General features: G+C 40.7%; 1 protein-coding gene across 1 annotated transcript in view; it reads right to left on the bottom strand.

Moving 5' to 3' along the window:
* Positions 1-14,107, bottom strand: part of CDC123 (cell division cycle 123) — a 31,249-nt gene that overhangs the window by 4,238 nt on the left and 12,904 nt on the right. The window contains exons 7-10 of the mRNA XM_058022177.1: positions 11,765-11,813; positions 10,088-10,163; positions 7,075-7,197; positions 3,782-3,810 (exon numbers count right to left, since the gene is read on the bottom strand). Of these exons, the coding sequence (XP_057878160.1) occupies positions 3,782-3,810; positions 7,075-7,197; positions 10,088-10,163; positions 11,765-11,813 (277 nt within the window). The remainder of the gene's footprint in view (positions 1-3,781; positions 3,811-7,074; positions 7,198-10,087; positions 10,164-11,764; positions 11,814-14,107) is intronic.

The following is a 14,107-nucleotide window of genomic DNA, read 5'->3' as shown; positions in this document are numbered from 1 at the left end:
TCCCACGGGCACTGGGGACACTCTGTGGGACTGCAAGTGATGCCAGCCTGGGAGCAGAAAGGTGCTGGTGCCTCTGTGAGCGTCCCCAGGCAGCTCCTGCTGCAGGTGGGGGCAGTCCCAGCAGAGAGGAGAGCAGTGCTTATGGCTTGCAGGCTGGAGCTGGGCCAGCTGTGGTTGCACACAGCCTTTCACAGGTGTCTGTCTCAGGGCAGGTCTCAGCTCTCACAGAGCACATTTTAAGAAGCCAAAGCACAGAAACAACAGTGCTGAAACCAGACAGCTACAAAAGAAACTACAAACTGGGGGGCACAGACCTGAGTGGTTTCTCATTTGTGCTGGTAGGGTGAGCGAGCCCAGATCTGCATGGCTGAGCTGCAACATCTCTGCACTAATGCTGGCACCACCAGAGCAGGGAGCAGTGGGGAAGCTCTGCTGTCATTTCCCATCCCTGGGCCTCCTCAAAAGGCTGTCACAAATTCTCATGATAAACAGCCTTTTACTTTTGCTAATGGGGGTGTCTTGTCAGCTCCAAGGCAGCACGAGGAGGAATCTGTGGGTTTAGGTTCTATCTGTGGGTTTAGATTCATTCTATCACTCTAGAAAAACAAGCTAATGAACCAATTTAATCACACACAGAAGCAATGGCTGGCAAAGTTCATTCAGCAGTTCAGAGAATCTTTCCTTGCATCAGAAACATTTCTACCTAGTACTTCCCTATGAAAGGCTTTCACAGAAATTCCTCTTCACCCCTAATACATCCAGCTCAGCTTTTTCTCAGGAACATTAAGATCATTTTTCTAGAGAATAAATGTACCCTGGAAAAAACTGAAAATTGATTTTGAGACTACTGAAAGCAAAATGGTTTTTTGTGAGCACCCAGCAGTGTTCCTCCACCCCTGCAGACAGCAGTGCAACAGTTGTTTCCTTGAGATGGGTTTAAATCTGCACTGAGCTTTGCTAGCTGCAAATTGATGACAAGTGGCAGAACGAACTCAATATCTCTTTTCAGCTCATTAAAAGGAGTGTATATAACCCTGGGTCATAACCAAACTGCTTTTTCTTAAGATTAAATTCTCTCTCAAGTCTTACATGCAATGGCATGATTTAAATACAGTTTCAGATAATTTGCACTGTGTTTCTAAAAAGCAGTAGTAAGGCTATGTATCTGCTGTCTTTTGCCTGCTATTAGTAATCTTTGTCAGAGAAATGCACAAGCCAGGAAAAAAAGTTGTGCATAAGTGGAGGGGGAAAAAAATTCCCCTACTTGTACTACATGGTGTTTTCTTCTCATCCTAAAAGAAAGAATCAATAGATTTACCACACCCTGTCAGCTTCATGAGGTTTTTTTTGCTAAGGCATTAAGCAGCAGGGCACTGAGAGGAAGTGCCCATGACAAAGCCTGTTGGTTAAAGGAAGTTAGAGACAGATAAAATGCAAACTTAACTGCTACACCTCCCTAACTCCAGGTGCACCTTCCTGCACAGTGACAACACTCACAAGGCACAGACACAAGCACTGGTGTGCTCCTCAACAAGAGCTGAGAGCCACCAGTGGTCTGGGCCACTCCTTGCATTGCTCTGTCTTAGCACAGTGACTTGTCTTGAACTTGGTTTGTTGTTCCCACCTGGGGGACAGCAAAGAGCAACAGCAGAGCCAACTCTCAGGCTTTTGTGAATTCCCTCTCCAATTCAGTGAGCAGGACCTGTGGAGCCAACTGCAGACAGCTCTAAAGCAACTGAAGTGAGCACAGGGAGGAGACTGCTGTCATTTACAACAGCAACAACAACTTGCTTCTCCAAGCTGAATATTTAGAGTTGAAAGGATTTAAAACAAGCAGTCAGTGAACATTTCTCTCCTTCTGTAGGTGAGGTTGCTGTGCAACCAGCCTGATGAGGAGCACGGGCTCTGGAAATTAATCATGCTCACAATATTCTTTCGCTGCCTGTAGCTCTCACGCCGAGGGAGCGATGAATAACGCAGTTGCAAACCACAATGGTACGTGTGAAAGGAGAAGCATCTGACACACAAAGGGCTAGCTGGCAGTTTACAAGACCTGAGGGTAGAATCCACCCAGAGAAATCTACAAACAGATATATTTTATCTTGACAGATGAAGAAACACTGCTCATTTGAGATACCACAGGCTGAAATCTTTTACTTAAGTAATTTCTCTTCATGCCTCAGCTATGAGGCAGAGCACCCAACGGCAGAAACTGGTTCAATGCCCAAGTGCTGCTCCTCATTTTCCCTGACAGCATCCTCATGCCTGTCAATCTGAGCCTGGGCAGGTAATTTCAATTACAGCAGAGCTGCTCTAGCCCACAGTCTTGTTTTAGGTACCTACATTAAAAGCTGGGCTGAGAAATGGTACAGTCATTGTTTTCCATGTAAGACACATTCCTGTTTTGTAAACTATGGCATGATTTACTGTTACACAATTACAAAACAGTTCAGCAACATTCAAAATGAGAATCAGGACTTACTCCCAATACACTCAACTCTAATAAAGACTATCTCCAATCAAGCCTTTCAAGCACAACTCATCTGACCAAATATTTCCCCCCATTCACACTATGAGAAGTCAAGATTACTATCTCTGATACTGGCACCTTCATAGAACTATTTAGGTTGGAAAAGTCCTTTAAGATAATCCAATCCTTACCCAGCACCTCTGTGTTCACCCCTAAATCACACCCTAAACACTACACCTATCTATGTTTTTCAAATAGTTGAGGTGGGATGCTTCTCCCCAACTCCATCACTGTCTGGATGTTGAGGGTTCTGATCTGCCCAACTCTCAGAACCACAGCTGGAGAAGCTTGAAAAGAAAAAACTGGCTTCCATTTGTCACAAACTGGGCACACCACATTCACACCCCTTCCTATCCTAGACTTCCAGATATGAACCATTTTCCAATCTCACAAGGATAATCTTAAAATATTAAGGAAATATTTTAAGAAAAAATAAGAAAAGAAAAGAAAAAAGAAAAAATATTAAGGATAATTTGATGGGTTCAAATGCTGTAGTGAAAAAACAAACACAGGGAAAAAATAAATAAACCCAAGGAAATATCTGTCTTAAAAGAAAATGCCCCAAATGTTTGTGTGTTTGAAAGCTATTTGGACCATGCCCTTATTGAAAGAGTCACAGAATATCCTGAGTTGGAAGGGACCCACAAGGCCACTGAGTCCAGCTCCTCACCCTGCACAGGACAGCCCCACAAATCCCACCATGGGCCTGGGAACACCAATCATAACCACATGATTTTAATTTTCAGTCAGCCCTGAATTGGTCAAGCATTAGGACTTGATGAGCATTGCAGGTCCCTTCCAACTAAAATAGTCTATTCCACTCTAAATTACAGCAGCAAGGACTCTCATGTCATAACAAAAACTAAGTTGCCTCTTGTAGATTCACAGAACTGAGAAAACTGCATTCAAAGCCTAAGTTCTGTGCTTTAGAACAGACAACCTCTCTGGAAAATACTAAGTAAATAAATTACATCACTGGCACAGACATATTTACACCCCTAATCCTATTATTCTCCTACTGTAGACAGCATTTATCACAGAAAAAGACCTGTGGAAGAAATTAACATCGAGTAGGTTTTGTCTGGTGTTTTTGTTTGGTCAGGGTTTTTGCTTTAGTGGTATTTTTTTGTTTGTTTGGTTGTTTCTTTCCAGGACCATTTCTAGGAAGACAAAGCTATTACTTGCTTGATCTTTGTAGAATTCCAAGTTTTCAGAGAAGAAACAATTATAGACAACCTATTGTTCACTTACCCTGCTGTCTCTGTACACATCAAAAACAACTGAAAAGGAGAAAAAAATGTTAATTGCAAAAGATATATAATTTCACAGAAGATGCCTAAATCTGAATAGATACTTTGTGTACACAGCACAATCTGCAAAGTCAATATGTTTAATGAACTGCAAGCCAGAATTGGCTATACTTCTAAGAGGGAGCCGAAACATTTCAAGAACTATTGTTAATGCACTGGGAAATCAGCTGCTGGGTTTTTCCATTTAATGCTGGTTTCTTCTGTTGATTTTTCTCCCATGAAGAATATTTGATAAACTCTTAGCCCAGAGAGCTTATCCTTGGCATTACTGCTGTTTTGTTTTCAGCAGAACAGAGACATTTCAGGGAAGGATCAAGACTTCATTGTGTTGGACATTGCACAAACATTTAATAAGAGAAGGTTCCTGCTCCAGACACTAGAATTTCAGCAGCTAACAAGACAAACAGGTTGTAGGAACAAAGGGGTCGGTGGCAGTGAAATGGCCATGTTTGATGTCACCCAGAGCAGACACAGCACACCTAATTAATACCAACAAATCCTTCAAACAGCCTCCTTGCCACTCAAAGCTGCCTTGCCTGGCTTCACTGTTGTTCCTCCCCCTGGAAGGAACATTAAACATTAATTAAACATGACTCTGGATATGCAGCTTTTCCTATTCTGTATGGTTAAACAAACCTTTGAGCTGTCTTTCTATTGAGCTAGGGAAATCACCAGGGAAGCACTCAAACATGGCTACATGCAAAAGTTGTACCAGTTTAGCAGGAAGAAAGGAAAAAGAAAAGATTTAGAAAAGCCTCAGACAAGAGCTATATTGTTGCTTCCTTCACTAATAAGGGAATATTCAGCTAAGAGATTTCCCAATACATGTGGATAAACTAAACCCAGGATGTGACTGCAGAACACTTGAGTGTCAGGAAGCTGCCTGTCAGGAACAGGGATGTTGAGTGATCCCATCCCTGCATGTAAAGCTTCATCTGACATTTCATGTGAAGCTGGCTGGGCTAAGGGCAAACCACAACTGCACAGAGCCAAAGCCAGTCACGTAGCTGGCTCTTACCATGCAGCCCAAAAATCCTCCCAGCTTCTGCACAAGCTGGGCTGTGTCAGTGCCAAAGGCACTCCAGGATTAAGTGCTCTGCTCTCCCAGCAAGAGAAGCCCTCGGTGGCTAAGCCAGTCATCAATGCAAAGGGGGGTGCAGGAACCCCAGGATTTCTTCTCCAGCTGTTCAGCTGAACTCAGTGCCTGCACCACATCCTCTCCTCAGTCACAGCCAAAAGAGATCCCCTGCATCTGAGGCTTTCTGTACTGGGGCCTGTCAGCCTAAAGCAAGCCCATGGCAATCACTGAGGTCAGTGGTGTTTATTAGGATTTACACAGCTGGAATTCAGACTGATTGCACTCTGGTGACTGGTTCAGGACAGGCACAAACACTGAACAAGAAGAAAAGCTGAATTATTCCCACTCTCAGAGCAGGAGTGTCCTGTGCCAGTGAGACTGTAGTGAAACTTCACCAGAACCTGCTCTAAACAGAGGGAAAACCAAAGCCCAGCTCTGCACCATCAACACCTCCAGAGCACTGCTCTTACTGGACTCTTACCAAAGGTATTTAGATGCTTCTAACATAATTTAGAAGTATTTATAAAGCATTCACCCATCTGTTATCCTACTGCTCTGACTCTGCAATGCTTCAGCTGCTCTGACTCAACTCTTCCATCTGGAGATGCTACCAGACCAACTGGAAAAAGCAGAGCAAACAGCATCAAAATCCCCAGTGAAACAAGAAGTCAGGAAAAAAGCTGCAATACCTTTCCTTTTAAAAGCAAACAAACAAGCAAACCCAGATTTTTATTGTTAACAACACATATGCTACCAGGCAGTGGATCAAGGGAGATGATGGGGGAATAAATGTAAGGTGGTTAAAAAAGAAACACCCACAAAAACACAGAAAACATTTTCTGCATGGCATTTCTCTGCAGATGGACCAGCATTTAGTGCCTAAGAATAAAAGGTTAACAAACCTTCATGCCAGAAGGTTGCCCTGAAACCTCCTTTTCCCTCAAGGCAACTCAGATGGCACCCTTTACATAAGATGACATTTCAGACCTTTCAGTTCACCAGCCAGCCATTTCAGCGCCTAAATCTAGGCATCAATTTCCAAAAATAGTGCCCTGAATTCTTATCTATCAGTTGATTATATACCAGCTAAAATTACACTGAAACACAGAGGAAAATGAAAAGGCAGTAATCAGAATGCCAGATCTGTATTACTGATCTTACTTTAAAATGTAATGGACTTATTAAATTAATGTACTATTCTACTGGTCTTCTCCAAGCAGCAGTCCATGAGAACTTCTCTGGGCTGAAACAGAGCAGTTTTGCAGTCAAATTATTAAGAATTTCAATATAACTGAGACTGGCACTTGAAGGTACCTTTTTCAGACAGTTAGAGAGGACAAATCTATTTGACTGCTGTGGTGTATCAGTACAACAATTAGTAATGTTTAAAAACCCACCTAAAGGTTGACTTTTCAAAGCATTAGACATGACAGTAAAACTGCCAGAAAATTTTTATGTTTATGATTTTCTGCTAAGCTGAGGTTTTGTCCATGCCAGACCTAATTTAAATTTCTTCATCATGTTTTTCACCACTATTGATCACCCATCACGATGCAACACCATTCTATTATCACTACACCATGTTAAAAAACTATTTCAAATCAAATTTGTAAAGGATTTCACATTTAGAGAACAACACAATTTACTTGGACTGATTAGGTGGCCTTTATTCAAAGGTTTTGGCACCTAAGCTGGTGTGCATTGGTATTCTAGAAGAAATAATCAAAACTTCTTGAAAAGAAACTTTAAAATCCTTTATTCAAGGAATGCATCAATAATTTAGCAGCAAACATCTGACAACACCTTTATAAACAAGTATTCTTCTCACTACTGAATGCCTTTTGTCAAGGATTTCCTACCTCGCTTTTCTGGCATAAAAATTATTTTCAAGTATAAGGGGGGAAAGCCTTTTAAAAGAGTTATTGTGTCTTTTCTAGGGATCTTTCACTTATTTCTTGTGTTTTCTTGGAGAGCTTTAGCCTATTCCTTCAGGGGTTTTTTGTTGCTAATGTAATTCCAAACTTTTGCTGCTCAACATGCTTTCATGCTTCCACAGGAGCTTTCAGACCCTCCCAAGCTAAAGAGAACCAAGCCCTGTGAAAGCAAGAGCAATGAAGAGAGAGATGCACACCCACAGATCCCCTCAAGATACTTACAGTCTTCATCCAAGAATTTGTATTGTATGTGTTTCTTGAAAAACTCCTGGATGGACCTACAGATCTCCTCATGCTGCTTAGAGATGTGATCGTAGTACTGGGTGTAGTCTCTCTGTGATATACCTGTCAATAATTTCAGGTAATTATAATTATCAAGAGCTCTAGGCATGCAAAAAACCCAATCAGAAAAAAAAAAGCAGTTATCAGACACAGAAGATGGGATTTTCCCAAGTTTCTATCTTTATGAGTGACTTACTGTTTGGCTTTATTCTGCTGTTCTTAAAGTATTTACATTAGGAATCTCTTCCTTGAACAGCTCTGTCCATAATTTTGTGAACCTCATTTTATGTGTACACACTTGAAATATTTTAAAGTGAATTTCAGGAGGAAACTTTGCCTGTGTTTTAGTTTCCAGCTCCCATCTTGTCTTTTTCAGTTTTATTCCTTTTGGTTACTCTGGTCCAAAACTTTGTTCTGCACATCACAATAGGGATCACAATTTGGAACATGAAATGCCAGGGGTGGAGGCTAAGCTTGCACATCAGCAAAGATGATCCTTGGATACCCCAGATTCTCATTTAACTGATTTTTAAAGTGTGGAATAACATGTGCCTGCTTGATAAGGCACTAGAGGTGAATCCCTAAATCCCCAAATCAGTGGGATGGCATGCAGGCCAGACCTTAGTGCTCCCATTTGCTCCCTCTCAAGGGTTTTCTTGCCTATGTGGACAAACCATTCCTCCTACAAGTTCTTCATTTCATACATTTGTCTACAAGACACTGGTTTAAAATGACATCAACAGGATTATACACTTGCATGCATCTTGAGTGACAAGAGTTCTCATACAGGATATGTGTCAACATAAAACATTGCAATACCCTGCTTGATAAATGTCAAATCCAAGACCTGCCCCATCACTGCAGAATGAGTAATTCAGGCTATTTACAGACAAAAAGAGACAGAATTCCCCAAGGAAGATGTATCAGTGACCTCACTTTGCTGTTTAACCATATACAAAACACAGAGTTTTACTGTAAGACAATGCTGACTACTGCCAAAGATCTGCTCTTTTTTAGGAAGTTCATATAAAAATTTTGTGATGTCAGTGGAACTTTGAATTTTTAATACCACTGCAAAGCTTAACTTGAGTCAAAAAAACAAAACCCAAAAGATTATGGCATCTAAGGGGATGCAGATGTGTAACTGGAAAATCATTCACTACTGCAAGTATCATTCCTTAGTTTGACTGACAAGCTTATTAATTTTAAGGGTATGGGAACATATTGTGAAAAATCTTGGAACTATCTTCAGAAATGCAGCTGGAGTGCTAGCTACAAAAAATCCCTTACTGGCAGATACACTAGGTTTGAAAAGCTGGCCATGAAATGTACAGAGTGCTTAATTAGCCAGTGCCCAAATGCTTTGTATCTCTGGCAGTTATGGTGTTCCAGCATCACAAGGCAGGACAGGATTCAGCTCTCCTCCCTTCAGAAAGCTCTGTCAGGAGCCATTAAGCAATGCAGACTTAATGGGAAATCTCTGCTATTAGGAAGATAAACTCTGTTACAGAGAGCTGTAATACACTTGCAACTGGCAGAAATGGAGAGAAAATGGGAAGATGAGCACAGGAACACCAGAGAGAACAGCCAAATAAAAGGGCTTAGGAGAATGGTATGTGTGGATTAGCATAGCTCAAATACCTGTGTGCAAGTCCATAGGAAACCCAGATCAGGAAATGAAGAACAGGGAGTGAGCTCCTAAATGTTCACAGAGGTGGGACTGGATGGAGCAACAAACTGCTGACAACTCCCAACAGGTACAAAAAGGCACAGCCAAAACAAGCCACACTCACCATGCTAGGTCAGGAGGAACAGTGAGAGCTACAAAGCCAATGTCCCTGGCCTTCCATATCCTCACAAGGAACCACTTGTGGATATGGAGCTTGGTGCTTGTGAATATGTAGGCATGAGACAGGCAAAGTGAGCAAACCTAGCTTTATCTTAAAGAAAAAAAAAAAAAAAAAAAAAAAAAAAAAAAAAAAAAAAAAATCACCTTCCTTCCTTTAGAGTCTGTATTTGCTCCATCACTGCTATAACACTTCCTTGTTAGAAGAGTTTAGGCAGAATGATTCAACCTTGTTCAGAACAAATGTGCACTAATCCTGTGCTATTTGAGTTTCTGTTCATCTCTAAAGATTTCATGGTAGACCACACCAAAATCAAACTTCAGAGTAGTAATTAGCCTGAAATTAAACCCCTCAATCCAAGCACCTGTATGTGCACTGGGTATCTCATTTCCTGCTATAGTCAGCAGAGAACAGTCAACACCACCAGAGGAGTAAAACTGAGCTAAATTTACCCTAAATTACCCTAAAATTACCCTACTCAGCTGCCTACAACACATGCTCTAGCACAATCTGCCTGTTCTCCAGCTGCCAGAGGTCTCCCAATGCACCCACTTGCTCTGTGCATGCTGTGGATGGGTATCCTGGCTCTCCAGTGCCACTTGAAACATTTCACATTTAGGATTCTGCACTTGAGTAACAGAACAACAGGCTCTAACTAAGTACACTGAATTTAATATGAACTCAAGACACCTCCTACACCTGTGGAGGTGTTCTGACCTCCCCAACCTTCTGCAGATAACATCCTCATGGGGTCATGTATTTACAGCACAACACACAACTGCCTCTGTATTCATTCTGCAAGTTGGAGCTGATGCAATTTGCTCCTGAATATAAAAGACTCTGCCTTTGGGTGAAGTTTCTGAATTAACAATTAAATTAAGAATATTCCCACTGTAATGGTAAGCATGCTGAGCTGTCAAGCTTTCAAATATAGTGGAAAGTGAGATGTGGTAAACCACATTTTAAAATACAGAAAGAATAAACCATTAATTTCAGAAATGAGGTGTGGAAAGAAGGAGCTTTCTTCAGCCTTAGCTCTCATTCAAGGAATCAGAGAAACTCCTCAAAACTTCATCCAATAATTTTGTTTTCAAGAAATTCCTTACCTAAAAGCTTGTTTTCCTTGACAAAGCATCTGAATTCTGCACCAGGGATTAGTTCACACCATTTGCGAAGAACAAGCTGTGCAGGAAAAACAAATGACAAAGCCTTGTTTCAGAAAAGTAACAGCATCCTTTTGTCAACAGCTCTGCCTTTTAGAGCTACAGATTTACTGTAATGACCAGTGATACTAGAGAACAAAACAATCTTTAATCTGCAGTTCACATAATCATCTTTGAAAATATTTCAAAACAATTAGATTTACTATTCATTTCAAAGAATCACAGAACGCTTTCAGTGGGATGGCATCTCTAAAGACCACAGAGTCTCAACTAGCTGAAAGCAGAAAGGTTCAGATTGGACATAAGAAACCATGAGGGCTGTCAAGCATTGGAAGAGATCTCTCAAAGAGGCTAGGCAGCCTCTACCCACTGAGATTTTCAAGACAGATTTTACAAAATGCCAAATGAGACAATATGATCTCATTCCTTAGCCATCTTTGAGCATGAGGATGGACTAGGCACCTCCTGAGGTCCCTACCCACCCTAATTATCTTATGCTCTTCCACTTTGGACAGTATTTATAACTGTGAACTCATTTATGAAACTACCTCCAAGTTACATTAATGATAAAGCATGGAAAATAAAAACCCTGCTGCACACCACAACAAATCTGTCATGGAATTGGCAGAAAGTTGCTCCCTAGTCAAAGGAGCTGATGAGCAGAATTAAATTTATCCAAATCAACCTCTATTCTGGTACACACCCAAGCAGAATTCTGTGACGCCTTTAAACCAGTTAAAATAAGGACACAGGACAGAAATAGGAAGCAAACTATTATAGTCAATAGGACAGACTGCCTGGGAATTAAAGCATCTTTCTGGCACTTTCTCAAGTTTCTCTATTTCCTAAGCTGAAATATTCTGAAGGATTGATGTTTTTAAGGCCCCAGTTACTGCTAGTGGATGCTGGAAACTCCCAAACCCTTTAAACTGCAGCAGAAAGCTTCAGTAACCAGAGATGACATTGCTAACTATGGTGCTAACATTAAACTCTTTGTTCCAACTTTTACTTTTTTTTGTTCCTGTATCTTTAAAGCACACTTGATAGTGCTTTAAAATAAAACAAGGTTCATTCACTTTTGAAAAGCCCTTTAAGCCCACTGCATGATGACAAATGTTATATTTACATAAAAACTATTATTAGAGAGATGACTAGATGTTACCACAAGAGCAGCAGCTCCACATTAACAGTTTGAAGCATCTCTAGCTGAACATTTTGATCTGGTAACAAACATAGGAAACAAGATGTGACAGAGCAGTTCAGGATGTCCCCAGCCACTGCAGCAAGGCTCCCCCTTGGTAACCTCAGTGTGATGTTCACAAGCAGCTCACCATCAAGAATACATTTATTTGAGCCACTGAACTTGTCCTTCCTGTCACAACCTGACAGACATGAGAGGACACTGCAAGGAAGCTTCTCAAGTCTGCACTTCAGCCCACCTGATCTGCAATTAAATGAACTTCTTATGACCTGCAGGGCTGAACCAGACTTCCCTTCATATTGAAAGCAACGTGAATAAAACAAACATAACACATTTAATGGACAGAAACTCAGTCACAACGTCACCCAGCCTGTGAGCAATTCTTTTAAATTACTCAGAAATCATGCAAGGAGTCCTACCTCATAGTTCAAGGAAGGATCAGGGGAATCATCAGTACAGTGAATAAATCTGGAAAAGTAAGGCACAGGCTTCAAAATCTGTTTTACATGTAAGATTTTAGCCATAGTGAGGAAAATAACCCCAAACTGAAACATAATTGAAACCCCAATAAAAATAACCCCAAATAACCCCAAACTGAAACAGTTCTCATGTGAAACATAAGAACTACTGTTAAATTATTTCCAATATGTACAAAGGAAATAAATGCAATACATAACTCTCCTTTTGACAATTATCATAGGAGAAAACCAGAATAGTCACCTCTTTTATTCTAGTGCAATTAGGAAGCACTTAAATCCAGACAGGGATGTGTCCCAAATGTCAGTGTTTATTCACTGTTGATTTATTTCTGTTTGAATCAACAGTGCTGCTCTTTTCCCCTTGTATTGTTATGTTGGCATAACTGAATTCTCAAAAAACCCAATAAACTTGAGCAATGCAATCCAGTTTCACTGCAGCATGTTTTGCCAAGTACTTTTAATGTTTAACTTCCCAAACCACACAACAGAGACACATCATCATGCCTTACAGCAGTTCATTTCCATGAATAAAGGATGCAAAACAGCACTGCAGCTCTGCACTCCTGATTCTATAGCATGGTATTTTCTAAAATAAGAGCCTTAAGAAATACTCTTACAAATCCCTTGAGAGTGGGATAAACAAAACTATTTCTACAACTGCAAGCAGATGTCAAGGTTTTGTCCCTTGTGAGGAGCTGACTCTGCTGGTCTCCCTTCAGGAGCTGGCAAGAATGGAGCAGTTATAAGGCAAGTCAGCTTCCATGTACCTTTTTGTCATTTTACAGTAAACCTTTTAACTTTCAAAAGGTATTCACAGAAGAACATGTGTTTTTCTTCCATTTCTACTCCCTGACCTTATTGGCAACAAACTACTTGGAAGCACAGAACTGTGTGAAGGGTCACTGCTGAGCAATAGTCCTAAATACAATATTTATAGGATCTCCTTTTGGCAGTGAACTTCATTCAGCAACCCAAAAGTCTCACATAAACATTGCATTTGTAAGACATGGCTTCCCAGCCTTTGGTTTGAAGTGAAGAGCTATTGTAAGAGTTCATTCTGTATGCTGCCAGCAGAAATAAATTTCACACATTTTAGTTTAGACTTTAATATCCACAACACAAAGAAAAGTAGGGCAATACAGGCAGGCTTTCCAAAAGCACAGTGATCAAACACATCATATATATCTCTGTAAGCCTGTGTAAACAGGTAACATCCTTCAGCTACAGTCTAGATTCCCCTCAATTTAAGATCTGTCAAAGCAACAGAAACAAACCCATGAGAGCTCACAGTTTTGCTGGAGTCAGGATTCCTCCCTTACTGGAGTATATGCCTATCATGCTGAAGAAAATATCCCCCCCTCACACACAAAGCCAATAATAAACTTATCTACAAAGGCAGCTGAAGTCCAGCATGTGGAGTTTTACAGTGCCTGCACCTGAGGGCTGGTATTGCCCCTCACAGCCTCCATATCTGAGACTGGGGTTCCTGAAATCCACTTCATTCCAATTACAGCCTTTTCCAGCAGCCAAAAAACCCCAGCCTTATAATCAAAATTATTCCTTAACTCAACCCCAAAATATTTTGGGTAAGAGCTATGTGAGGAAGGATGGTTCCTCTTCCATTGTAAGTCAGAAAATTAAATCCTTGGGTGCCACCCCAAGCCCCACAGACTGTGCAGGTATCTCTGCCAAATCAACCACACAGGCAAAAATACTGCAAGACACAGTAAGAATATTAATTTTTTTTTACTCTTAATGACACAGGACTAAGTACAAATAAGGAAAAAATAGGTGTACACAGCACAAGACAAAACTCATATTTCTGTAATCTAACTTTCCTTCTTAATATTATCATGAGTTTTCATTGACAAAAGGCCTTTGTTCAGGGAGTAAATTTTGAGTGATTTGAGGTTACAATTTTATATTTTTTACCAGCTCATTGTAGCATTTATTGATGAAACCTATCTCAACTTGTGTACTACAGATGAGCTTTTGATCTCTAGAGGCACAATGCTAAGTGGGGTGTCTTCAACCCACATCCTATTCAGGTTTGGGCACACTTGAAAGAACAATCACAAAGTTGTCAGGAACCCCAAACTAAGACATGCCTGGGCTGTATTTTCTGAAGCCTCTGAAAACTGGCATTTTGAATGCTATAGGTGAAAGGATCAAGCTCTTCTGTTGTGTTCTGGTCAGCAGCTTTTTTACAGAGTTACATTTAGCAGACCAGAAGGATCAAGATCTCATTATATGTGGCAGCTCTGTGTCAAACTCCAAATGCAA

The sequence above is a fragment of the Melospiza georgiana genome, chromosome 4, assembly GCF_028018845.1.
Source record: "Melospiza georgiana isolate bMelGeo1 chromosome 4, bMelGeo1.pri, whole genome shotgun sequence".
Taxonomy (NCBI): Eukaryota; Metazoa; Chordata; class Aves; order Passeriformes; family Passerellidae; genus Melospiza; species Melospiza georgiana.
Note: the sequence above shows the minus strand (reverse complement) of the source record. Positions and strands in the feature narration are given on the sequence as shown.